At 48.5% G+C, this 26,218-nt stretch overlaps 2 protein-coding genes across 10 annotated transcripts; one reads left to right on the top strand and one right to left on the bottom strand.

Annotated features, from left to right (window-relative positions):
• Positions 1-8,571: 8,571 nt before the first annotated feature.
• On the bottom strand, positions 8,572-18,604 carry LOC128347452 (zinc finger BED domain-containing protein 4-like). 4 transcript variants are annotated; one of them, XM_053302154.1, is made up of 3 exons: positions 12,425-18,604; positions 10,061-10,269; positions 8,572-9,476 (listed from the first exon to the last, which is right to left on the bottom strand). In XM_053302154.1, the coding sequence occupies exon 1, from the start codon at positions 16,176-16,178 to the stop codon at positions 13,566-13,568; it is 2,613 nt and encodes an 870-aa protein (XP_053158129.1). In that variant the 5' UTR covers positions 16,179-18,604; the 3' UTR covers positions 8,572-9,476; positions 10,061-10,269; positions 12,425-13,565. The 4 variants fall into 4 exon arrangements, with proteins under 4 accessions (XP_053158129.1, XP_053158127.1, XP_053158128.1 ...); XM_053302152.1 differs by lacking the exon at positions 8,572-9,476 and adding an exon at positions 9,567-9,856; XM_053302153.1 differs by lacking the exons at positions 8,572-9,476; positions 10,061-10,269 and adding an exon at positions 9,567-9,856.
• On the top strand, positions 18,045-25,758 carry LOC128347509 (zinc finger protein 154-like). 6 transcript variants are annotated; one of them, XM_053302389.1, is made up of 6 exons: positions 18,045-18,222; positions 19,304-19,784; positions 20,123-20,249; positions 21,433-21,515; positions 21,719-21,845; positions 23,542-25,758. In XM_053302389.1, exons 2-6 carry the CDS (start codon positions 19,374-19,376, stop codon positions 24,483-24,485), a joined length of 1,692 nt encoding a protein of 563 aa, XP_053158364.1. In that variant the 5' UTR covers positions 18,045-18,222; positions 19,304-19,373; the 3' UTR covers positions 24,486-25,758. The 6 variants fall into 6 exon arrangements, with proteins under 6 accessions (XP_053158364.1, XP_053158361.1, XP_053158367.1 ...); XM_053302386.1 differs by lacking the exon at positions 18,045-18,222 and adding an exon at positions 18,400-18,803; XM_053302392.1 differs by lacking the exon at positions 18,045-18,222 and adding an exon at positions 18,400-18,803 and having other exon boundaries at positions 23,545-25,758.
• Positions 25,759-26,218: the final 460 nt, after the last annotated feature.

A 26,218-nucleotide genomic window follows, 5' to 3' on the forward strand; every position in this document is an offset into this window, starting at 1 on the left:
TTTAGATGCTTGGAGTGTGGAAAGAGCTTCAGTTGGAGCTCAGCTCTTAAGAACCACAAAAGAATTCACACAGGAGAAAAACCATTTAGATGCTTGGAGTGTGGAAAGAGCTTCAGTTGGAGCTCAGCTCTTAAGAAGCATGAAAGAATTCACACAGGAGAGAAACTATTTCGATGCTTGGAGTGTGGAAAGAGCTTCAGTAAGAGCTTAAATCTTAGACAACATCAAAAAATTCATACAGGAGAGAAAACATTTAGATACTTGGAGTGTGGAAGGAGCTTCAACCAGAGCTCAATTCTTAGAGAAGAGGAAGTAATTCACACAGGAGAGAAACCATTTCAATGCTTGGAGTGTGGAAGGAGTTTCAATCAGGGTTCAAATCTTAGAGAACATCAAAAAATTCACACAGGCGAGAAACCATTTAGATGTTTGGAGTGTGGAAAGAGCTTCAAGAAGAGCACAGTTCTTAGACAACACCAAGAAATTCATACAGGAGAGAAACCAATTATATGCTTAGAGTGTGGAAAGCGTTTCAGTCGGAGCTCAACTCTTAGGAGACATCAAATAATCCACACAGGAGAAAAACCATTTAGATGCTTGGAGTGTGGAAAGAGCTTCAATCAGGATTCAAATCTTAGAGAACATCAAAAAATTCACACAGGCGAGAAACCATTTAGATGTTTGGAGTGTGGTAAGAGCTTCAATAAGAGCTCAAATCTTATACAACATCAAATAATTCACACAGGAGAGAAACCATTTAGATGCTTGGAGTGTGGAAAGAGCTTCAATCAGGGTTCAAATCTTAGAGAACATCAAAAAATTCACACAGGAGAGAAACCATTTAGATGCTTGGAGTGTGGAAAGAGCTTCAGTCAGAACTCGGCTCTTAAGATCCATGGAAGAATTCACACAGGAGAGAAACTATTTCGATGCTTGCAGTGTGGAAATAGCTTCAATAAGAGCTCAAATCTTAGACAACATCAAAAAATTCATACAGGAGAGAGTTCATTTAGATCTTGGAGTGTGGAAATTGCTCCAATCGGAGCTCCATTCTTAGAGAACATGAAAGAATTCACACAGGAGATAGACCATTTAGATCTTGGAGTGTGGAAAGAGCTTCAATCATAGTTCAATTTTTAGAGAACATGAAACAATTCATACAGGAGAGAAACTGTTTAGAAGCTTGGAGTGTGGAAAGGGCTTCAGTCAAAGAGGAGGTCTTAAGAAACACCATGAAATTCACACAGGAATTGAAGAGCTTCAGTCGTAGCTCAAATCTTAAGAATCACCAAGGAATTCACACGGGAGAGAAACCATGTAAATGGCTGGAGTGTGGAAAGAGCTTTTGAGAGATCAGTCCTTGCAAAACACCAAGGAATTCACACAGGAGAAAAATGATGACCTGGAAGGATATACATGTTTTTAATGTAGCTAGAGCTTCCACCTCCCTTCCCCTTCCCCTTCCAGAAGATGTAGTCGAGGAGAGTGGAGCAGAGACTTTCTAACACCCCTCTCCTCACCCCCACTTCCGAAAGAAGAAGGGCAGGGACAGACGAGCTGTGGTGGGCAGCAGTGTTCCCTTTCATGTTTAGAATAGGTGAGCGGGAAGAGTTTTGTCCTGGGCAGCAGCATCAAGTCAGTGTGCGCACAGAACTCTTTCTCACTTACACACAAACACACACATGTGTTACTGACTGTCGCGCAAAAGACATTTTTGCATGTTAGGAAGGAGGCTACATTTAGAATGCTTCTTCCTGCTATTTAGTTCCCAATGTGCCAAGTATTTGGGTTCATCATACATTCAGTCATGCCAGCTAACAGAAGTGGTCGATCTCAACTTTACCATCCCAGTGAGATCTAGACTTGAGATACTTAAATATTTAGATAATGAATATTCCGGTGTTCTCTTAAAGAGCTCAAGCTTCTGCTTTATTGGATTGGAACGGAGGGCTCTGAATTTTGTTGAGCCATGCATGTTAGCTGGTATTGTTATGCTGTACAATAGGCCTGTTCTCAACATTTCCAGTGGATGTGTGGAGAGGGTGTGTTCAGTTGAATGTTTTCAAGGTGACATACACTGTATGGCTGTAGAAATCTCTTCCTGCAATTGGGAAACCTTCTTTTCCAGGGTTTGAGACTGTGGGGAACCCATCGCACGTGCATGCGCACACGCACACACACACACACACACAGCATGTAGACATTCAACTGAACATGAATACAGACTGGGAGCAGGAGCTGGCAGTATGATCCTGCTCCCCCCCCCACACACACCCTCTGTATGAAATGAGAAGCAGGTCTGTGTTTATAAAGGTCCTGGAAGTCGGTGCACAGGCAGACCTTGGAGGGAACAGTGGTGGGCAGCACCTGTACAGAGCACACTTTCCTGGAGTGGATGGAAGGCATACTGTAGTGGGATGGGGGAGGCAAGAGGTAAGAGCCTGGTAATCTCTAGGCTTGACCACTGCAATGCACTCTACCTGGGCTTGCCTTTGTACATTGTTCGGAAACTAGCGTTGGTTCAAAATGCAGCAGCTAGATTGGTCTCAGGGAGACCATATTATGCTTATTTTAAAGCAGTTGCATTGGCTACCAATAGGTTTCTGGACAAAATACAATTGCAGGTGGGACCTGCTCTGTTGTCACACCTTATATACCAGGTCTGCTCAACTTCAGCCCTCCTGTAGATGTTGACAGATGTTGACCTACAATTCCCATAACCCCTGACTGTTGGCCACTGTGGCTGGGAATTAGGGGAGTTGTAGTCCAAAAACAGCTGGGAGGCTTAATTTGAGCAGGCTTAATTTGAGCAGGCCTACTTATAGATGTTTGTGGTTTAACATCTTTGCCATCCTTCAAAAGAGCCCTTAAGACACATTTCCCCCCGCCAGATTTTTATTTATCCCAAAATGCAAGTCTCTGTGCGGTTTACAACAAAACGATAAAAACAACAAATAAAAAGGTTAAACGTTAAAACAATTTAAAATGTAAAAGGTGAAAACTATTAAAAATCGAACAATTAAAGCAGTTGTCAAGAGATGGGGAGGGTCTTATTTCAGCAGGAAGCGTGTTCCAAAGCCTCAGGGCAGCAATGGAGAAGGCCCGTCCCTGAGTATTCACCAGACGAGCCGGTGGCAACTGCAGATGAACCTCTTCTGATGATCTCAGTGGGCGGAGTGGTTCATAGCCAAGAAGACGTTCTCTTAAATTTCTGAATGTTTTAAATTTTTAAATTGCTCTTTTTAATAGTTTTATTTCTTGTGTTTATTTTTGTGAACTGCCCAGAACCTTTAGAGTCAAGTGGTATATAACATATATAAATAAGAAGAGAGAGGAGGCAGGCCTACAGATGGGGTATGCCCATGTCAGTGGCTGCTCCTCTGGTCAATGCCCCTGCCTAGTTTCATAATAAACATATAGCATGTAAAGCTTAGGGAAACGTACGTTATGAGATCATTTGGAATGATTCCATTTTTAAAGGAGGAGCAGAAATAGAAATGTAATGGCTGGTATTTTCACACTAAAAAGTCTGTTCCCTAGCTGAAGTATGTTGGTGCCATTCTCCATGCTGTGTTCCAAGGCAGTGAACACTCTCCTTGCTGCTCAAGTTAGGGTCTGTCAATAGGAAGTCAACTGGATCCCCCGGAAGGGAAGCCAAAGGACTGGATCCTCCTGGTGCTAAACCCCAGCGGCTAGAATAGTATATGCGCAGAAATGTAGTAGTGTGCATGGTTTTGGTTCGGGGCCATTGGTATGACCGCCGGACCGGTTCAGAAGTCCGGCGGTCCGGAGGTTCGGGGGGCTGTAACTTTAAGCGGGGGGGGTTGTACTTACCCCCCCGCGCCGCTCTTCCCCCTCCGGCGCTGGTCCGTTCAAATGTCTTCTGGGGGCGGCAGGGTTCCTCCCTGCCGTCCCTGCCCCCGTCGTTGTTAGTTTAGGAGCCAGAGTCTTGGACTGAGCAGAAAACTGGAAGAGAGACGAGCGCTGCAAAGCCTTTTAAAAAGAGACTTGAGTAGGTTAAACGTTTGTAAAAGAGACGAGCGGCTTGCCGAGCGCTAGCGGCGCGCATGCGCCCTGCACGGCGCGCGCGCTCGTCTCTGACGCTGCCGCGCGCGCTACACATACGTATGCGGTGCGGCAGCGTCAGAGACGAGCGCGCGCGCCGCGCAGGGTGCATGCGCGCCGCTAGCGCTCGGCAAGCCGCTCGTCTCTTTTACAAACGTTTAACCTACTCAAGTCTCTTTTTAAAAGGCTTTGCAGCGCTCGTCTCTCTTCCAGTTTTCTGCTCAGTCCAAGACTCTGGCTCCTAAACTAACAACGACGGGGGTAGGGACGGCAGGGAGGAACCCTGCCGCCCCCAGAAGACATTTGAACGGACCAGCGCCGGAGGGGGAAGAGCGGCGCGGGGGGGTAAGTACAACCCCCCCCGCTTAAAGTTACAGCCCCCCCCGTGCCGGTCCGGCGGGGCTCCGGAACATGCACACCCCTACAGAAATGGAAAGATAATACAATGCCCTCAAAAGAAGATTGGTTGATAAAAATTTTTGGAATACGCTGAGATGGCAAAACTTACAGCACTCATAAGGGATGAAAACTTGGAATGTTTCAAAGAAGATTGGGAGCCATTCTTACTTTACTTAAAGAACTATTTTTCCAATATGGACCTTTCAGCAGGGTTTGAAATTTACTAACAGCAGCAGGTTGGGTAGGGTAAAATCGAGTTTGCAATGTGGAGTATATGTGTTTTGCATTATTATAGCAATGGTAGATTTGTATAGCTAATATGAACCGTGCAGACTGGTAAGTGAGAAGTCAATATTTACTTAAATGTAATTGGACTGTTAAGACATTGTAAAAACCAATAAAATATTTAAAATGCAAAGGATCCTCCTGGTGTGCTACACAGAGGCAGCTGCTCCAGCGTAGACATCCCCGCGCAGTTCTTCACATCTCCAGGGCCAGCCGGGCCGTTTATATTGGAACCAGAATCCACAGGGCCAGCTGGGCAGGTATGTGGGGATGTTGGGAAGGCACACGGGGACACTACACATTGCAGATGGCCCACACAAATTGCCAGCCTGCCGTATGGCCCCTGTGGTGTCCGAAATGTGAGGAACAGCCAAGGAACGATCCACTCTGGGAACGGCTGTCTCCACCTAGTGATGTAAATCTGGCTAGTCTCTGTATCTGCTCCATAGTCAAACAGACTCAGTGGGAATCATTTAGAGGCTTTATTGCTACTGCAGTTTAGCAAGATATTCAACAGGCTAATTGCTCTCAGTTGAATACAAATTGGTTACAGCTGAGGTTCTCTTTAATACAATCAACAAAATGGAGACTGATGCTCCCAGCTCAATACACATAAGAAACTGGTGATCTAACCCTTTCAAATGTGCATGTGAAACCTGACTCCAATGTCCATCAGGAGATTATCCCTTATTTGGTTAGAAGGTCAGTGTTAGCAGTTTTATTGATACTTTCTAACTAGAGAGAAGTAATGATGTTAGTTGTTAAAGACAGTGTTGCAAATCATGTCCCTGAGCTTGGGTTACTTTAAGTTAGAATGAGGTTTTCTAAGTAAAATTGAGTTGCTTTGGTTTTCTAAACACATCACTAGCACCAGGAAGGTGCTGCAGATAGATTTCCAAGAGAAGAATCAGAAAGTCTGTGCAGAGAGGGCAGAGGGGAGTGACCAGCATGGCTCCTGCATGGAACTCTGCAGGTCCTTGAAAGACAGTACTGCAGGAGGCTTGATCTTCCCAGGACATGGGTGAGTGTCAAGGGGAATGAAGCCAAGGCTTTGGGGCCTCGGAAATTAGAATAGGGAAAGTGCATTTAGTCAGACTTTGCATTAGGAATTATTTTGCTTACTGTGTGTTGCTTTGCATTCCTAGATATCCCTGTTATTTTTTGGTGACCCAGCCTCTCCACCCCAATAGGGTGAACCGGAAGTGAACTCCTGACAAGCTGGCAACCCCTGGTCTTGACCAATCAGTTGGGGGGGGGGAGAATGAGAGCTGTAGGGGGCGGGGCTTATGGGAACAAGAAGCAGGGAGTCTGTGCAGAGAGGGCAGAGGGGAGTGACCAGCATGGAGGTTGCTCCTGCATGGAATTCTGCAGGTCCTTGAAAGACAGGATTGCAGGAGGCTTGATCTTGCCAGGACTTAGGGAATGAAGCCAAGGCTTTGGGGCCTCGGATATTAGAATAGTAAAAGTGTGTTTAGTCAGACTTTGCATTAGGAATTATTTTGCTTTCTCTGTGTTGCTTTGCATTCCTAAATCTCTCTTCTTTGCAACTGAGTAACTCTGATTTCAATGTGTAGCACCTAAGAATGACCTGGGTGCTTTGAAATATTCTTGTAATCAACTAAGTATTTTTAAGTGCATCAAAAAATCCTCAGACGGGCCAGTCTGCAGCAACTGCTGCAGACTGAATAAAGAATAAAGAATAAAAAAGTTTTTCTCTCTTGTTTTTACAAGTCTCCCAAGGTGGTTATTAATCCAGTAGGAGAAGGGAGGGGTCTCTAAAAGAGCTAGGCCACTTAACATTAGCTTCACGTGCAGGTAAACACTTGAGGAGCAGGTCTTTGTATTTTCCCAATCTCCAGTCCCAGAGAGACCCATGGACTAAAGCACTCTAGGCCAACGGTCCTATCTCTGAACATTTTAGAGTGCTTGTTGGCAGCAGTAAACTGCCAGAACCTCTGCTTAACCAGAATCTTTATGGTTTTATTAACTTTTGGGTCTTGAAAGTTCAAGATTAAACACCAGCCAGCTTCTGAGGGCACACAAAGGGATGACTCAGAGCTAGATGCTCCCTCATGAGAAGAACTGGTCAAAACTGGCCAGCTAATTAACCATTCAGCTGGTTAATAGCTAAAGGAAAATACCTGTCTGGCTGCCTGCCCTGCAAGGGCTTTGCTTCTTAGCTGCCTGCAGCTCAGCCTGAAGAATGAGCATGAAGACCCTTTGCTAAGCAGGGTCTTCTCTGGTTTGCATTTGGCTGGGAGATGGTATGTATAGCATCCTCGGTGGCAGTCATGGATTGTATAAGGGGACAAGTACATGTGTGGATTGCTAACTGGTTGAAGGACAGGAAACGGTATGTATAAATGGAGAGTTTTCAAAGTGGAGGGAAGTAAGAGGTGGGTTCCCCCAGGGATCTGTACTGGGACCAGTGCTTTTTAATTTATTCATAAATGATCTAAGAACATAAGAGCAGCCCTGCTGGATCAGGCCCACGGCCCATCTAGTCCAGCATCCTGTTTCACACAGTGGCCCACCAGATGCCGCTGGAAGCCACAGACAGGAGTTGAGGGCATGCCCTCTCTCCTGCCGTTACTCCCCTGCAACTGGTACTCAGAGGCATCCTGCCTTTGAGGCTGGAGGTGGCCCACAGCCCTCCAACTAGTAGCCATTGATAGACCTCTCCTCCATGAAGTCATCCAAACCCCTCTTAAAGCCATCCAGGTTGTTGGCTGTAACCACATCCTGTGGCAGAGAGTTCCACAAGTGGATCACACGTTGTATGAAAAAGAACTTCCGTTTGTTGGTCCTAGACCTCCTGGCAATCAATTTCATGGAGTGACCCCTGGTTTTAGTGTTGTGTGAGAGGAAAAATAATTTCTCTCTCTCCACACCATGCATGATTTTATAGACCTCTATCATGTCTCCCCGCAGTCTTTTTTCTAAACTAAAAAGCCCCAGGTGTTGTAGTCTTGCCTCATAAGAAAGCTGCTGTAAGCAGTCAGGTGGCCAAATTTGCAGATGATACCAAACTCTTTCTGGTAGTTAAATCCAAAATGGATTGTGAGGAGCTCCAAAAGGATATCTCCAAACTGGGTGAGTGGGCAACAACATGGCAAATTTGGTTCAGTGTTGGCAAGTGTTTAAAGTGATGCACAATGGGATGAAAAACCCCAACTTCAAGAATATGCTGATGGGATCTGAGCTGTCAGAGACTGACCAGGAGAGGGATCTTGGAGTCGTGGTGAACAGCTTATTGAAAATGTCAACTCAATGTGTGGCAGCTGTGAAAAAGGCCAATTCCATGCTAGGGATCATTAGGAAGGGGATTGAAAATAAAACTGCTATTATTATAATGCCCTTCTACAAAACTATGGTGTGACCACACCTGGAGTACTGCATACAATTCTGGTCACCACATCTAAAGAAGGACATTGTAGAACTAGAAAAAGTGCAAAAGAGGGCAACCAAGATGAACGGGGCTAGAGCACCTTTCTTATGAGGCAAGGCACCTGGGGCCATCTAGTTTAGAAAAAATATGGCTGTAGGTAGACATGATAGAGGTCTATAAAATCATGCATGGTGTGGAGAAAGTGGATAGAGAGAAATTCTTCTCTCCTTCACATAACACTAGATCCAGGGGGCATCCCATGAAATTGATGGCCAGGAAAACAGAGGTACTTTTTCACACAGTGCATAATCAGCTTGTGGAATTCTCTGCCATGAGATGTGGTGACAGCCAACAACCTGGATGGCTTTAAGAGGGGTTTGGATAACTGCACGGAGAAGAGGTCTATCGACGGCTACTAGTTGGAGGGCTATAGGCCACCTCCAGCCTCAAAGGCAGGATGCCTCTGAGTACCAGTTGCTAGGGAGTATGCACAGTCCACTGTCAGCATAACTGCTGTGCTGGTGTTAGAGGCATCCCTGGCAGCCTTGCACAATCCCACTGGGACCACCTTTTACAAGGGCAGCAGGCCCAGCACATGTTATGCCGTGGAAGATGCTGTATCACATCAGCCATGGTTTGGGCCCAAGTCATTACCCGAGATCCTAACTCAATGAGTCAATATTACTACTCAGAAGTGGCTCTAACAGGCTGCTAAATGACAGTAGAACTTCCTCTATTAAACTGAGTCAGGATATGTCAGCTATCTGACCCCTCAGGGAAGCCATATTCTTCAAGAACTTAGAAACAGGTTCTGTAACCCTATTTTCATAAACATGTTCTATTTATATTCGATATTTCTTGCAGTCTGCCAAACCTTTTCAACAACAACAACAACCATGCTGGCATATTTAAAGAATACAGTCTTTATTCTAGTGTAACGTTGCGGCAAGTAAGGAGGACATTTCATGTAAAAATGGCTCCTTCCTCTCCTGAATTGGCAGCAAAAGTGTGGAAGTTGGGACCTATGGAAGGTGGGACCAGCAGGTGAGACCTGCAACAAAATGTAGCACCATATTAAATTGAACGACCAACTTTAGGGACCCCAAAGTGACCCTATAAGCCCCATGGCCATTTAGGGCGGTGGCCAAGATGGCACTGGGCAGCTGTTCCTGTCCTTTGCTGCTCCACTATATGACATGTCCAAATTTCCAAAATGTTCTTATGCAGTAGAGACATGTGACCTGGGAGGAAGGCAGAGAGGGGCCCATTTTAAAATCTTGTCTCTGGGCCCACTCCAAGCTTGGTACGCCCCTGGGCAAGCAGTGATGTTCCTTGTTTTCTATTCAAGATAACAAAGAAAAAAATATCACCCAATAAATGAAACATAAACAAATACAAGAAACAATATGACCAGTATACATATCAAATATCACTTCATAAATCACTTCATTTTTCATTAATCACTTCATTTTTGACAAGGTTTCGCAATATATCCTCATTTCATAATAAGCTTCATCAGAAGTACATGAACAATATGTGATACAATCGTGATAAACTTCACATCTACTAAATATAAATCACTTCTCCGTGGAGTATGGAATTCTTCATTACTTCCTCCAAACGTGTTTCTCCAGTTCCTCCAAAAGGAGTGTAAGTTGTTTACAAAAGTTCTTAAATTCCTCCAAAGGAGTTAGAAAGAGTCCTTGTAGATGTGAATTGCTACAAAGCACAAACCATACATTAAAGAAAACATTTATACTAAATAATTGAAACTATATATAACTATCTATCTATCTATCTATATATAGTTTATATATAAACTATATAAACATCAAAGATAATTACCCAATGGGTGCAACAATTCACAAAGCTGCTGCCAAAGCCTGACACCCAGTCTTATCATGCCAACTTGAATAAACTTACCAAACTCTCTTCCTCCAGCTTTATAACAGCCAGTGTGGTGTAGTGGTTAGAGTGCTGGACTAGGACCGGGGAGACCCGAGTTCAAGTCCCCATTCAGTCATGATACTAGCTGGGTGACTCTGGGCCAGTCACTTCTCTCTCAGCCTAACCTACTTCACAGGGTTGTTGTGAAAGAGAAACTGAAGTATGTAGTACACTGCTCTGGGCTCCTTGGAGGAAGAGCGGGATATAAATAAAAATAATAATAATAACACTTTCAATTATTCACAGCTGTTGAACCTCCTCATCTGCCGCTGTCTGGCAGTCATCACACATATTGATCTATTGTTCCCTATAGGCAAGCAGGCATTCCCTGTTGACAAGTGGTTTCGTATCACCTTGTTGGGGGATTGGGGGGGGGGAGATTAACATGAAACAAGGGTTTAAACACGGGTGGCATTGAATGGAAGGAAGGAAGGATGGACAAGGTGGAAAAGAAAGGCTTGCGTAGTCTTGATCATATACAGAGGTGCTCAAGGAAGCACTATTTTTAAGTAGGGGTGTGCAATTCGGATTTTCGGTGTTTCGATTTGGATCCGAACCAAAATACCCCCATTCTGTTTTGTATCCGAATATGGCCTGTCCGAATCACCCTCGATTCAATTCCGAATTAATCAGAATCTGAATCTATTCAGATTTAAAAAATGGGTCTGGGGCAGAAGAGTGGGGTGGGGTGGTAGAGCCCAATGGGTGGAGGCTACCACCCAAATTTCAGGGGGATTGGGCAGAGGGCTGATTTTTGATGAATTTTTGAAGTTTTAGTGTCTTTGGGGCAGATTGGGGGCAGAAAGTGGGATCTGGGGCAGAAGAGTGGGGTGGAGTGGTAGTGCCCAATGGGTGGAGGCTACCACCCCAATTGCAGAGTGATTGGGCAGAGGGCTGATTTTTGGTGAATTTCTGAAGTTTACGTGTTTTTAAGGTCTTCCCCCATTAGGTATAATCGCTTCACGTCAGGGGGGAGGGGTGGCCTAGAGTGGTGTCGGGTTGGTGGTAGTGCAGGGTAGGGGCAAGGAAGCTACCTGAATTTTTTTCAAAGGATTTGGGCAGAGGGCTGATTTTTGGTGTATTTCTGAAGTTTACGCGTCTTTTAGGTTTTTCCTCATAAGGTGTAATGGAGTGTAGATTCTATAATAGCAAATGAGAGTGGCTTCATGGTGTCTCATTGAAAATCTCATTTGCTATCATAGAATCCACACTCAGAACACCTCAGAAGCAACAAAACTCCAACAAATGAAATCACCAAAAATCAGCCCTCTGCCCAAATCCTTTGAAAAAATTCAGGTAGCTTCCTTGCCCCTATCCTGCACTACCACCAACCCCATACGGCTCTAGGCCACCCCTTCCCCCCCCCACATGAAGCGATTATACCTAATGGAGGAAGACCTTAAAAACGTGTAAACTTCAGCCCTCTGCCCACTCACTCTGCAATTGGGGTGGTACCCTCCACCCATTGGGCACTACCACCCCACCCCACTCTTCTGCCCCAGATCCCACTTTCTGCCCCCGATCTGCCCCAAAGACACTAAAACTTAAAAAATTCACCCAAAATCAGCCCTCTGCCCAATCCCCCTGAAATTTGGGTGGTAGCCTCCACCCATTGGGCACTACCACCCCACCCCACTCTTCTGCCCCAGATCCCACTTTCTGCCACCAAGACACACACCAACACTTCAGGAATTCCTCAAAAAGGTTTCCAAAAGCAAGCATGATGATATCACACAGATGCAGCAGTAGAGCAGAAGACGAGCTAGGCCCTAAGTCCAACAACAGTGCCCTGCCCTGACCCTCTTCCAAACTTTTTTTGTCCACCACAGTCAAGAGAGAGGCACAGCCAGGAACACACATCCGGTGAGGAGGACGCAAAACAACATTCTGCAAGTGGAGCAGCGAGGCTTGGCACGGGGCCCCCTCCCAGTGCCCACACAACTTTGAAGAGTGATGCACTGATGATGATGATGGCAGACAACAATGGCAGCATGCACGTTTTTGGCACATTTCTTTTCTGCAACCTGTGGCATGTGATCACTGTGCGGTGTGCAGTGCACAACTATGTAGAGGCAAGCAATCTTTGAATTAAAAGGCTGACAATATGACCCAATCTTCATTGCAGAGAAGAAAAAAATCCCCCACATGCGCACAGACACAGTGAATTGCACCTGTCCTGTCCTTTGCCCAAACCACACCATGACAAGATGTCTCTCCAAAAAAGCCAACTAGAATTGGCAGGCATTTTGGGATTGCATTCCAATGCATACTGCTGGGACTGGGGAGAAAGACTGTGCAGTCACATGACACATTACTAGTAGTATTTACCATATTTATTACCTGTGTGTGCGGGCGTGCTCGCTCTGCGAGAGGGTTAGTGGATTCAGGGCTGAAAAATTGGCTGTGTCACCTCAGGTTCCAATGTGTGCTCTCTCTGTCTGCGTGAGACAGACATTTGTGAAGGCTGCACCAGCATCAAGCTCATCACTGGCGACACAGCTTTTGGGGGGTGGGGGGTGCATGTGTGCATGTGCTGCTGCTTCAGTCACAGTACTCCTCATGGGCAGAAAAAACTAGCAAAACATATAAGCAATTAAAGTCTCATACAGCAGCAGACAATGTTACTGACAAGTTAAGTAATCCAAGCCACATTTTTGAACAGAGAAAAGCATGAACATCAGCAAATCAAAATCAGAACCACATTACACTGAAAAATGCATCAGACAGACATTTAGAATTCAGCATCAATTCAATTGTTCACAATAGTTGGAAGGAAGCAATGGATAGTTTGGGGACAAGCACAAGAAGCAGGCAAGCAAAGCTAGCAATTAGCAAACCCTCTCTGTGACAGTGTTCCCCCCCACTCGTCTGTGTGTGTGTGTGTGTGTGTGTGTGTGTGTGTGTGTGTGTGTGTGAGAGAGAGAGAGAGAGAGAGAGAGAGAGAGAGAGAGAGAGAGAATCCACACATTTGAGCACATGCCATTGCAGAGGCACTCTGTACTACAGACTCCCAGGGATGTCCCTGACTGTGCCCCCCACACATGCAGCAGCAGCCTGTCTCTGAGATGGATGGTGTGCCGCCTTCTGGCCCTCATCAGGACCAGGCAAGTGGGTGCTCCTGCCAAAGGGAGGGACCCACCACAGATTTCTGCTGCAGAGACAGTGACTACAGTTCCAATTGTCCCTAGTCTCGATGGTGGCCAGCCATCGCAACAGTGGGAAATGGGAGTTGTAGTCTCTCTCAGCCACATCTGTGAGAGAACCCTTCCCTGATGCAGGGAGCACTCACTTGTCCTAGCCCTGATTGCCAGGACAGAAGCAGTCCACCACCCCAGGCTGACAGTGCAGCGGTGCCTGTGTGTGCATGCGTGTCTGGATGTGCCAGCAGCACTAAGGGGCAGGGAGGGATGGACTGTGACATCTTCTGGCCGGGATGAACTGCCGTGGCGTGGGAGGCGCTGCATAGGGGGGGTGACGCGAGTCACTCGCCCTCCACGGCCAGCTCGGGGTAGCCCAGCAGGGGGAGATTCAGCTTCAAGAAGACGAGCTGCTCGGCCAACTCGGCATCCAGGCGTGAGCGCAGAGGAGTCACCACGTCCCCCGCCATGGAGAACAACCTCTCGCTCGAGACGCTGGTTGGCGGGCAAGAGAGGCACCGCACAGCAACGGTCGCCAAGTCCGGCCAGGCTTTGCGACGGGTTGCCCAAAAGAGGAACGGCTCACTCTCCTCGTCTTCTGCCTCCTCCTCCAGGTACTGCAGAACACTCTGCTCAGCACGGCTGGAGCGAGGGGCAGGCTCCTCCCGTCTCCCCGGCATGAGACTAGCATAGCCCCTGAGCCACCGGGTGGCGGTTCGAGGTCGCACTGGCTGCTCCGCTGGTGCCACTGCCGGAGAAACCACGCCGCTGGACTGGGAAGAAGTGGGGGTGGTGGCAGTGCTGCTGCTGCTGCTGGGGGTGGGATGCGCAGTGCCAGGCTGCGACCAAGACCCCTCCTCCTGGCCGCCTGCTGCATCACCTATCCCTAACCTCCTCTCCTCTTCACGCTTCACGTGTTCGACCAGGAGGCCCCTCCACTTGGGCAGCTCGCCAGGAGGCACAGCGCTGCCCTTCATCCTTGGGTCGCAGATGCATGCCAGGACATGCCATGCAGATGCACCCAAGGGTCTCTTGAGCCGCTCCACTACCCCAGTCCTCAACCGACCTGCCAGGGCAATGGCGACCCCGGTGGTCAGAGTGGTCTGGAGATCGCTCATTGCCTTCTCCAGGAGAAGAGCAGCAGGCAAAGCCTGGCTCAGCGTGGCGGTCTGAGTACACAAGTCGCTCGTTGCAGAATAGAACGGCTCGAGTACTGAGACCAGCTCAGAAATGAGCTGCCAGTCCCCGTGGACCAGCTTGCACACTTCCAAGCTACCATGCCTTGCCAGGCTGTGGAGGGCTCCCTTTTGCTCATGCATGCGCCGGAGCAAGAGAAAAGTGGAGTTCCACCGGGTAGGAACATCCTGGGGGAGTAGGTGTTCAGGCAGGCCCAGCTCAATCTGCCTGGCCTTGAGCAGGCGCCTTCGCCTTGCCTTTTCCCTCCGGTGGAAGTGGCCCGCTATCTTGCGGCACCGCTCCACAAGAGCGGCCACGGGAGCAGCAGGATCCTGAGCTGAACTAACACCCTGCGCACGCAGCCTGGACTTCGACGCCTCCTTGAGCCCAAGCGCATCCTGCACCACCAGGTTCAAGGTGTGCGCAACGCAAGCGATGCTCACACCGCAAACCTGCCTAGCTGCCTTGCTGATGTTAGCTGCGTTGTCTGTCACCATGAAGCCTCGGCGGAGGCTTGGCTCCCCGGCCAGCCAAGCCCACACCTGGCGGTCCATGATGGCGGCCAACTCATCTGACCTGTGGTCTGTATCCATCGCCTCCACATGCAACACTGCCCAAGAAGGCGTGCATGCATGGGAGGAGCTGGATGCAGCACCAGCAGAGCCAGATGTCCCCTCACCCCCATGCCCCCACCAGTGGGCTGTCAGGGACATGAAGGCAGTGTGCAGCCCGCTGCGGCTAGTCCAGATATCCGCAGTGAAATGCACACTGGTGCTGGGCCCAGCTGCACGCAACCGGGCCAACACAGCCTCCCTGCACGCACGGTACAAGGAGGGGACCACCCTCCTGCTGAAGGTGGTCCTTGAGGGGATCTTGTAATCTGGAGAAAGCAGCTGGAGCAGACGGCGGAAGCCGACATTCTCAACAATGGAAAGCGGTTGGTCATCCAAAGCGATCATCTCAGCAATGGCCCGAGTCACGAGATGTGGTTTTGGGCGATCAGACCACTTTCCAAGAGATTGCACCCACTGGTGACAATAGGTCAGTTTTTCCTGCCTAGGAGCAGGAGCCACTGGCCGCTTGCTGCTGCTGTCACTACTACTGCTAGTTGAGGCACTGGGCCTACTGCCAGTGCCAGCAGAGGTCTCCACACCTGGGTGCCGCCAGAGCAGGTGCGACGACAGACCCGAGGTAGTGAAGTGCTTAGGGTCCTTGCCTCTGCTGACCAGCGCCTTGCAGTGGGTGCACTCAGCATGGGTGGGATCACCAGGGCGAAGCTCAAAGTGATCCCAGACCACACTGCTGGACTCTCCTGCGACACGAGGTCGCTTGGCTGGTGGCAGCTTTGCTGGTTCCTTCTCGGGCATGCCACCACCACCACTGCCCTCAGAGCTGGCCTGGGAAGGCCCAGGGACAGGAGGGCTTCCCTCCTCCTGAGCCTCCTCAGATGCAACCCTGGGGCTCCCATCCCCCACAGAGACCGGTGGGGAGGGTGGCAAGGTGGATCTGGCTGGACTGCCAGCCTCCTCCACCAGCACCACCTCCTCAGCTGCCCCAGGAAGATCTTCTTCCCTGGCAAGCTGGGAGGCCCTCCCCCCTAAATTCTGCCCGGCCGCAGGCCCTGGCATAGGGCCAGTTTGCCTGCGCGCTGAAGCAGGGCCGGGGGTGACTCGGGGAGTAAGCCCCTCTGGCCGCCCCCTGCCACGACCAGCAGGGAAGAAAAGCCTCCCCCTTCCTTGCACCCTCCGTCTTTCTGCTGCTCTACCAGCCTTCCCAGCCATCGTTTTGGGGCTTCTTTTTAAAACGTAAAAGGGGGGGGGCGGAGTGGATGGGGTGGTCTCAGGGGGCAGGTAGACTCAGAGGGCCAAAAACAGGGGCTGCTGTGATGACTTGTGGACTGGAATGGAGTGCCTCCTTGCTTAAGGCTTGTTGGCACAAATACTGTGGCTGGCTAAATCAGAAGTTGCCGTGCAATGTGTATCACACAGAGTTTAGCCAGAGGGACTGGGAGTTAGGTGTGTGTGATACAACAGAAGCAGGCTGCCACAGAACAAGAAATAAAATAATGCCACTTAGCTTGTGGCGCAGCTGCGCACAGACAGTGCAGTGACTGTGGAGGAGTTCTTTAAGGCTGGCACAGTGCACTCACCAAGAGTAACAGGGAATTACAGTTATTCTCTGTCTGTGATTCTTGGAATGGAAGTTAGTTACAAATGTATCAAAATCTAATTACACAGATTAGGATTGCTGGAACAATGATGTTGTTGTCAATATCACAGGCACAGAAGATGAAAAAGTACCTGAATTGTGGGCCTACCTACACACAAGTCAATCAAACAACGTGTGTTTCAATTCACAAATGATGGGCAAAGAAATGACTGGGTGGGCACTGGGCAGGCTAGGCGCTTTCAATATTTTTGAAAAAGCAGCAACACAAAAGTGTAATATGCGCAGGACTCAGGATAGGGGGAGTCAGTGCTGAGACAGCTGAATAATATCCTATCCTTTACTAGTGCAAGCACTGGAACAGTGCTCCTTTTCTCTTTAAAAAAAATTACTTGGGAGGGGGGGAAAGAATTATTTATTTAAAGCACTACTAGGCTACGCTTCCAGTCTACTCTACAGTTGAACCACCACCTACTACCTAGCTAAGGGGGATCCAGCCTATAGACTCTAAGGCTACACACACTGAAGAACCCCTATTTAAAATATCCAAATATCACAAAACTTTCAGAGAACAGTTAAACCCCAAAACCTTAACCTCCCTCCAAACAGGGATAAAATAATAAACCCCAAATACACAATTCAAGGGAGACTAGAAAGCCATGTGTGACGTGCGTGTGTGTGTGTGTGTGATGGTGTGTGTGTGTAATATATATAAATGGCTGGGCCACTCTCACTCAGTTGAAGGCTTCTCCAATGCTGGGTCTCTGTAGTTCACCTCTGAGGGTCTGGTCACAGGAGGATGGCACACTGGGCCTGGAGTGGAAGTGCAGGCAGGCAGGCAGGCAGAGGCAGCAGTGATGATGATGAATGATTTTCTCTCTCCACAGCAGGAAGAAGTTGCAAAAAAATTTAGAAGGAGAAAAAAAACCCCCTCCTTTTCTATCAATATTCTCTCTTGCTCAATTTTTAAAAAGGCAGAAAATGCAGGAGAGAATGGCTGCACAGTCAGCAGGCTGGCCTTGCAGCAAGGCAGATGTGTATTAAAAAAAAAAAATTCCTCCTCCTCTTCCTCCTCTTCTCTTTTTCTCAAAAAAAAAGAGGCTGAAATCAAGCAGGAAAGGCAGGCAACCGGCAAGGCAGAGCAATGGTGTAAACACTGAACAATAGCACCCATACGAATTGCTCAGCAAAATGGAGGCAAGGCTGAGTAAGCAGGGCAATAGAGCTCTCTCTTCTCCCACACAAGGCAGCAGAAAGAAAGAAAATGGCTACTGGTGGCCCTTTAAATACCCTCCTGCAAAGCCCTCCAAAAATTGCCCCCACCCTTGACCCTTCCTCCACCTCCCCCTGGCCAATGGGGGGGTGTTATTTACTAATCAACACCAAATATGGTCATTCCTCTGCAGGTCGGACCTTTGCAATTAAGTGAATGGGAAGCTATTTTTGCATAGAAAGCAATGGTGGCAAAAAGGCGGGAAATCCAAATAGACATTCTGAAAATGGAGGGGGAAGAAGAAGGCAAGGCAGGCACTTTATCGGCCACAAAATGGAGGGCCGAAACAACAAATATTTCGGATCCAAAATAGGGGTGATTCGTTTCAGGTCCTCTTTGGGTCGTTCAAAACGTTTTGCATTGTCTTGTTGCAGTCCACCTGTAAGGTAGGCGAGACTGAGCATGCTCACGACTGTTTTCTGCCACCCACCCTCAAATATTAGTCTAGGCATTAGAAACAGCCCGATGTTGAAGTCGAAAACAGTGTGTGCCACTGCCACCAATGCATCTCACGATAGAAGCAGAAGGAACTAGGTGACAGGCAGGAATTCAACAGGCAAAGCCCATCATACTGCTTCCATGAGGGGAAAAGTGCTGCATTTGTACCTCTCGAGTAGATGCTACCCTGGTGGGTGTGGGCGAGGAAATGTTTCAATCCAACGTCATAGTCCTGGTATGGACTGAGATTTAAAATGCCCTTTATGAGCAGTTTCCCTCTTCGGAAGGACAAGGAAGGGAAGCATGAGACTCCCTTTGACTCCCGACGGAGATGCCAGCAAAGAGTTAAGGGGAGAGAGACATGGATCCTAGAGAGGGCAAAAAGGATCGTGATTGGCCACACTCTCTTCCTGCCCCGCCCACTTCCCCGGGAAAGAGGAGGACTCCGGGATCATTTGGGGGAGCCCCGCGGTGTGTTTATTTGGAGGGGAGTTTTGGAGGATGGATGGATGGTCATATAGGGCTAGAAGTGAGTGGTTGATTATCTCTTCGTAGTCCCTCCCAAGCCGAGACAAGCTTCTGTGCAAAAGGAGGAGGCTTTGAGGAGACAGAAGCCAGTTTTCCAGCTGCTTGCCCTCAATAGCTTTGCGGGGCCCTAACGGGAAGCACAGACAGTGGTCCCTGGAGGAGGGAGGAGGAGGAAAGGGGGAGAAGCAGATGTGGCTGGAATATTGGGGGAGGAAAGTGGGGTGGGGGAGAGAAGGCTGTTGTGGGCAGCAGGGGATGCACAGCCAGCCTTTTCGGGGAGGAGGCGCTGCATTGGTCTGTGACTTGCAAAGGAAGGAACCTCCTTCCATCCTGCAGGGGCCCTTTAGAGGTTTGGCTCCTTTCCTATAAAGGGAACTCTCTGCCAGGAGCCCGAATAATCCCTTTTCCTTAGTGAAATGCCTCCACGACTTGGGGGTGTCCTACTTCAAGCACAGAACAGAGTTTTGGCTTTGCAATACTCAGTGGCTTCATCCATTACAGCAGTTCCTGCTGCAGGGACCAGTCTGTAGGATAAAACAACTCCAGCCTTCTTGGAGGCTGCCTTTGGAGCATGGAATTAGAGATGGAAATGCAAGACTCAGGTGTTCCAGAGACCATCAAGGCTGGGAGCGGTGAGGAATTCTGGAAAAGGGCTCTGCAGGAAATTCTGCTGAATGAGGACACGCTCCCTTCAGATGTACAGCGCCAGCGCTTCAGGCAGTTCCGCTACCAGGAGGTGGAGGGCCCCCGACAGGTTTGCAGGCAACTCCACCACCTTTGCCATCAGTGGTTCAAGCCAGAGCAACACACAAAAAACCAGATCATGGACCTTGTGATCCTGGAGCAGTTTCTGACCATCCTGCCCCCCGAGATGGAGAGCTGGGTGAGGGAATGTGGAGCGGAGACCAGCTCCCAGGCGGTGGCCTTGGCAGAAGGTTTCCTCCTGAGCCAGGCAGAGGCCAAGAAGCAGGAAGAGCAGCAGGTGAGACAGTGGGTGGGAGATTAAATGAGTTCTCTTCATCATATGTTCTTTTATATAAAAAATGGATATCCCACCTTTCTGCAAAACCTTAGGGTTTTCTTTCTCGTATTAAAAACTAATACGAGAAAGAAGTCAAACTAATTAAGGGTTAAGTCTGCTTATTGAAATGGAGAATCATATAAGCAAGGAGAAATGTCCTTAATTTGCCCAGATTTCTCTCAGTGCCCTTGCAGGTGTAAGTATCCCAACCCTCCTCCCTCCACTCACCCACCCCTGCCATTGCCTTTTCTAAACCCTGCCTCCCCGTTCCCTGCCTGGGATTTCTGTTGGCTTTTCAGGTGCAGGGGCCATTAGCAGAAGCAAACCCCAATGTTTCTCCGGCAGAGAAGACTCTATCAGACACCAGACTGAAGCTGCTGCACGGAGGAAGCTCTCAGGAGGATCATGCAGATTCCACCTCACTGGGTAAGGAATCATGGATCCCAATTCTGCTGGGTCTCCCTTAATCCCATGTGCCTAAAAAGGGCGATTTCTTTGTCCTCCTGAATCTGTCTTCGGTGGATGTTTGTCTCTAGCCTCTCCTGCACAAGGCTGGAGAACTCTTTAGAGCAGGGGTGCACAACTCAAATGCTTTGGTAGGCTGAAAGCAACCATGACTTGCTGTGCAGGGGCTGAGGTCAATTTTTAGACCCTAAATTTAGGGCACTGATTATCAAAATGTAATATTAATTAATTAATTGAATTAAATCAAATTAAAATGAAATTCATTAAAATTTATTTAATTACAAGTAAACTGTAGAAGATCTTGCAGGCCAAGGTGAATCAAATTAATTTGGTTTAAACTGTGGAAACATCACTCCACGGGAGCGAGGGCAAGGCGGCCTGTTCTGCGGGCTTGCTTCCCTCCTCAACTCCCAAGCCTCTCTGTCCTTCTTCAGTTGGGGCTGGGAGCTTCTTGGAAAGGACAGTGGGTGGCTAGGAAGGCGAGCAGAGCACTGCCTGGCCCCCCTTTCTGCTGCCCTGGCTCCCCTCACTTCCATCGGGGCCTGGGAATGAGGGGGCACATGCCTTCTGATGGAGACGGAGTGTGCATACGTGCCATCATTCTCATCGGAAGGGCAGAGGGGCTCAGGAGGGAGAGCACCAGCTCCCACCCACATGCTCTCTTTGCTGGTTCAGCCGGCAGCAGCCGCCTCAGGCACATGCCTCTGAGAGAGAGAGGGAGTGCAGGACCTTTAGGACTGCCTGCCTGCTGGCTTGCCTTGACTCCTCTGGCAGAACAACAACTGTGTGCTCAATGGGGCTCCCTCCCCTTCCCCCCGCTCCCTTCTCCCCACCAGTTCCGGAGCCCCTCGCTGCTTCTGGGAGCTTCCTGGAAAGGAGGGCCCGTGTGTGCCCTGAAAGAGATACAGAGCACATGCCTGTACTGAATGAGGGCACACATGTGCCCTGTATCTTCTTCAGGGCTCAAACGCACCCTCTTTCCAGGAAGCTCCCAGCCCCGAGAGGCTCAGAAGCTGGTGGGGTGAAGCAAGTGTGTGTGTGTGTGCGGTGGGGGGGGAGCGAGCCCATCAAACCTGCAGGGCAGTGACGCTTCCTAATGTAGCATTGTATTGCTCTACAAAAAAGGATCGCTTTTGTCTCCTAGTTCATGAAACACTACTGGAAGTGTTGACAAGCTCATGGCTCCCCTGTGTGGATGAAGAAACAGCTTCTACCCAACCAGATCAGGTAGGAGAGGGATCATGTAGGGGACAGCCAGGGTGTCTTTTTCTGAGCCCGAAATAATCATTGCCTCTCTGGAATCTGCCCACTAGGAAGGCCAAGAGGCCAAGAATCCTGTCAAAGGACCCTTGGCTGCTTCATTTTAATTATCCTCAGAGATTTGCGAGGACTGTTTTCTGCCCTGTGAGTCCGATATGTTCTTGTTTCAGGGTGCCGTGTCCTTTGAGGAGGTGGCTGTGCACTTCACGGAGGAGGAGTGGGCTCTGCTGGATGCAGACCAAAGAGCCCTGCACAGAGCAGTCATGGAGGAGAATAGGCAGAATGTGGCCTCTCTCGGTAAGGCTCCCTCACTCTCCAGGAATGGCTGCTGCTTCTTCCTTTGTCGGGAACCAGCATTCCTTGTTGGTGTATTTTTGTAGCAGGATTGTGGGTGCTCTCTGCTGGGTGGGGGAACACTTATCTAGCGGCCTGTGGTTGGAAGTGTTGTTGGAAGTGTTAGACTTGGCTATCAGGGGCTTCTTGCTGGCTTGCCTTGGGAGGATGTGGAATATTCTGAGAGAGTGCTTCTCTTCCTTGTTTTTGAGCCCCACTGAATCCTTCAAGACTGTTTTTCCCAACTGAATTTCAAGCCAAGCTGGGAAAGCAGTAGCTTCCTTCTGGGATCAGTCTGATCACCCACTGGCTTTTTGGGAATTGTTATAGGACCCTCTGCCAGCTTGCAGCCATATTTGGCACTCGTGCTTTGGAGCTGATTGGATGGAGACAAGCAGGATGCACAGGCTACAGCCAAACCATGCCCTGAAGAGGGACTTTAGATATTGAGAATGCGCCAGGACAGTTTTGGTAATAGCCGTGATTAGCTCCTTTGGGTCTAATTCATTCATTCATTCGATTTCTACACCGCCCTTCCAAAAATGACTCAGGGAGGTTTACACAGAGAAATAACAAATAAATAGGATGGATCCCTGTTCCCAAAGGGCTCACAATCTAAAAGAAACACAAGCTAGACACCAGCAACAGTCACTGGAGGTCCTGTGCTGGGGTTGGCTAGGGCCAGTTACTTTCCCCCTGCTAAATAAAGAGCAGCACCATGTTAAATAGAGCCCCTGGTGGCGCAGTGGTAAAACTGCTGCCCTGTAACCAGCAGGTTACAAGTTCGATCCTGACCAGGGGCTCAGGGTTGGCTCAGCCTTCCATCCTTCCGAGGTCGGTAAAATGAGTACCAGAATGTTGGGGGCAATATGCTAAATCATTGTAAACCGCTTAGAGAGCTCCGGCTATAGAGCGGTATATAAAATGTAAGTGCTAAAAAGATTCCTCTTTGCCAACTCAGCAGGGGGGCCCTTGACATCCTTCTGACAAGCTAATATATAAACTGTGAAGGATGCGCTATAATGGGGGAAATGGATAATTTGGCAGCTGAGCTACAAATCCTGAAGAACATTTCAATCCTAAATGAGGAATTATTTGCCATACAAAGCAGTGAAACCTTTGTGTGGTGAGGCGTTGAGCGGACTCTTGGCTGCACTGACGGGCAGCATCTCTCCAGAGTCTCTTCTCTCAACCCTGCTACCCAAAGCCCAAACTGGATGTGTGGAGGATTCAGTCTGGGACCTTCTGAAGACAAATGCTGCCTGTTCTTCCTCTGCACTAATGGCTCTCACTCCTGCTGACTTATCTCTTGTAACCTGGCCTGCTTCCCAAGTGTTTTAAGCAGCATTGGTGGGATTATTCAGTTATACAGGGAAATCATCTTGCTCAATACTGTTGGCTGAGATGTAGGAACTCAACAGGGCAACCCATTTAACTTCACAGCTGGGTGGGAAGCCCAACCTGAGTTGCCATAGATCACTTTTCTACCCCGCACAAGTCTTCATTTACTGTCAATCACTGAAGATGCATTTCATGATGGACTTTCTGGTCTGAAGTCTGTTTTGTCATTTGGAGTCGCATTTATGTGGCTTTATTGCTTTATTTGACACTTCTTTTCTCCCTGCACTCTATACTAGGCTTCTTTCTTTCTCTCTCCTAGCAGGTGGTTGGTGGAAAAGCAAGACTGAAGAAGAAGCATGCAGATCATTGGTGGAAAGAGCGAGATGTAAAAAGGAAGGACAATGGAGAAAAGCAACCAAATTAAACCAGGAAAAGAAGAATGAATTTCCTCCTGCACATGTTGGTGACTGCCAAGAAACAACAATCCAAGCAAAAGTAGAGAAGGGGAAGCAAAGGAGGAAGCACCTCTCATGTGAGAAAAGCCTTGGTTGTAAACCACAGCTTAAATGTCATTGGAGGATGAACAGAGCGGAGGAGATTTTTAAGTGTCTGGAGGGTAGAAAGAGCTTCAGTCAGCACACAGACCTTATTAAACCTCAAAGAACTCACACTGGAGAGAAACTATATAAATGTAGAGAATGTGGAAAGAGTTTCAGCTACAACTCAGAGCTTGAGAGACACGTAAGAATTCACACAGGAGAGAAACCGTTCAGATGCTTGGAGTGTGGAAAGAGTTTCAGTCGTAGCTCAAATCTTAGAGAACACCAAGGAATTCACACAGGAGAGAAACCATTTAGATGCTTGGAGTGTGGAAAGAGTTTTAATTGGAACTCAAATCTTAAGAAACACCAAGGAGTTCACACAGGAGAGAAACCATTTCGATGCTTGGAGTGTGGAAAGAGCTTCAATCAGGGTTCCCATCTTAGAGAACATCAAAAAATTCACACCGGAGAGAAACCATTTCGATGCTTGGAGTGTGGAAAGAGCTTCAGTTGGAGCTCAAATCTTAAGAAACACCAAGTAATTCACACAGGAGACAAACCATTTAAATGTCTGGAGTGTGGAAAAGGTTTCCTCTGGAGCTCAGCTCTTAGAACTCATCAAAGAATTCACACAGGAGAGAAACCATTTAACTGCTTGGAGTGTGGAAGGAGCTTCCGTCGGAGCTCACATCTTACACAGCATAAAAGAATTCACATGTGAAAGGATATACATGTTTGTAACATAGATAGAGCTTTCTTCTCTCTTCTCCTTCCCAAAGATGGAGAGTGGAGCAGAGACCCTCTAGCCCAGGGATTCTCAGCATTGGTTCCCCGGGTTTTATTGGACTTCAACTCCCATGATCCCCAGCCCCAGTGGTCTTTAGTTGGGGATTATGGGAGTTGACGTCTAATAACATCTGGGGACCCAATGTTGAGAATTCCTGCTCTAGCCAATACTCTCCTCTTTCCCCACTTCCGAAAGAAGAAGAGTGGTGACAGAGAAGTTGCTGTGGTTTCTGTGGTGGGCAGCACCTGTACAGAGCACGCACCAGCAGAGTGGAGAAAAGGCATGATGTCATGGGGCAGGTCAGGCAAGAGGTAAGAGAGGCAGGCATAGATATGGGGTATGCCCACAGAAGTTTCTGCTCCCCAGTCACTGCCCCTGCCTAGCTTCATAATAAATGTGTAGCACGTAAAGCTTATGGTCTGAGATAATTTGGAATGACTCTGTTTTGAAAGGAGTAGACTTGGAAATTTAGTTGCTGGTAACGTCGCACTAAAACGTCTGTTCCCCAGCTGAAGAATGTTGCTGGCATTCTCCGTGCTGTGTTCCAAGGCAGTGAACACTCTCCTTGCTGCTCAAGTTAGTTTCTGTGAACGGGAAGCCAACTGGATCCCCCTGGATGGGAAGCCAAAGGACTGGATCCCCCTGGTGCTGCACAGAGGCAGCTGCTCCCATCGTAGCCATCCCCGCCTAGTTCCTCCTCACATCTCCAGGGCCAGGCAGGCCCCTTCTATTGGCCCCAGAGTCCACAGGGCCAGCTGGGCAGGCATGTGGGGATGTTGAGAAGGCTCACAGGGACACTACCCATCCCAGATGGCCCACACAATTTCCCAGCCAGTTCCATGGGCCCCTGTGATACCGGAAATGTGAGGAACAGCCAGGGAATGGCCCACTCTGGGAACAGCTGCCTCCACCTAGCCCCAGGAGGGGGGTTCAAATTCCTGGGAATGGAGTCCGATGCAGAGCCCTGAGGGGTACATTGAAATTAGCAACTATTGGGGAGGCCCAGAATATCTACCACGAAGCACTGGCGAGTCTGAAATGGCAATGAGAGGAGTCTAGTTTGTTTTTAAATAAGATATTTCCAAGAGAAGATGTACCTAAGGAAATGTTGTTAATAATACAATATGAGGTATCTTTTTTTGTTTACATGCCAAACAGTTCCCTCCTATTTATTTCTGTTTTTTAAAAAATGCATACTCTGCCTCAATTAGTCTTACATTTCTTTTTGCTTATCTTTGCTGCTGTATTCTGGAATTGGCTTTCTCTAGTACCATTAACTGAGCTGAATCTGTGTGTGGAATAAGATTTGTTATGGGTGGCAGTGGGTGTAACTATAATTGGGCAAGGGGAGACAGTTGTCAGGGGGCCCACTGCCTTAGAGGGCCCCCCAGAGGCAAGTCACATGACTGACTCCCCCAGCCACGCAGCCGCCCAGGCTTCCTTCAGTTGTATTCATCCTCCGAAACTGATGTGAGCGTCAAGACCTGGAGCTACCAGAACAGCATGTCTTTCTCTAGTACCATTAACTGAGCTGAATGGGATCTACAGTTTACTGAGTGATGCACACACGCTTTAGAGAGGGAACACTGCTCCCCACCATCTGCTAAAAGTCCTTCCCTTTTGACTGACTCCTGGCCCAGCTTTCTAAGTCTTTCCCAGCCATTCTG

Source organism: Hemicordylus capensis, chromosome 2, assembly GCF_027244095.1.
Source record: "Hemicordylus capensis ecotype Gifberg chromosome 2, rHemCap1.1.pri, whole genome shotgun sequence".
NCBI lineage: Eukaryota > Metazoa > Chordata > Lepidosauria > Squamata > Cordylidae > Hemicordylus > Hemicordylus capensis.

Bases quoted from the DNA above. Each gene is read 5' to 3' on its own strand.
- LOC128347452 (XM_053302154.1), bottom strand. From the start codon at position 16,178: ATGGCTGGGAAGGCTGGTAGAGCAGCAGAAAGACGGAGGGTGCAAGGA.
- LOC128347509 (XM_053302389.1), top strand. From the start codon at position 19,374: ATGGAATTAGAGATGGAAATGCAAGACTCAGGTGTTCCAGAGACCATC. The intron at 19,785-20,122 runs GTGAGACAGTGG...TTGGCTTTTCAG, and splicing joins AGAAGCAGGAAGAGCAGCAG to GTGCAGGGGCCATTAGCAGA. The intron at 21,846-23,541 runs GTAAGGCTCCCT...TCTCTCTCCTAG, and splicing joins GCAGAATGTGGCCTCTCTCG to CAGGTGGTTGGTGGAAAAGC.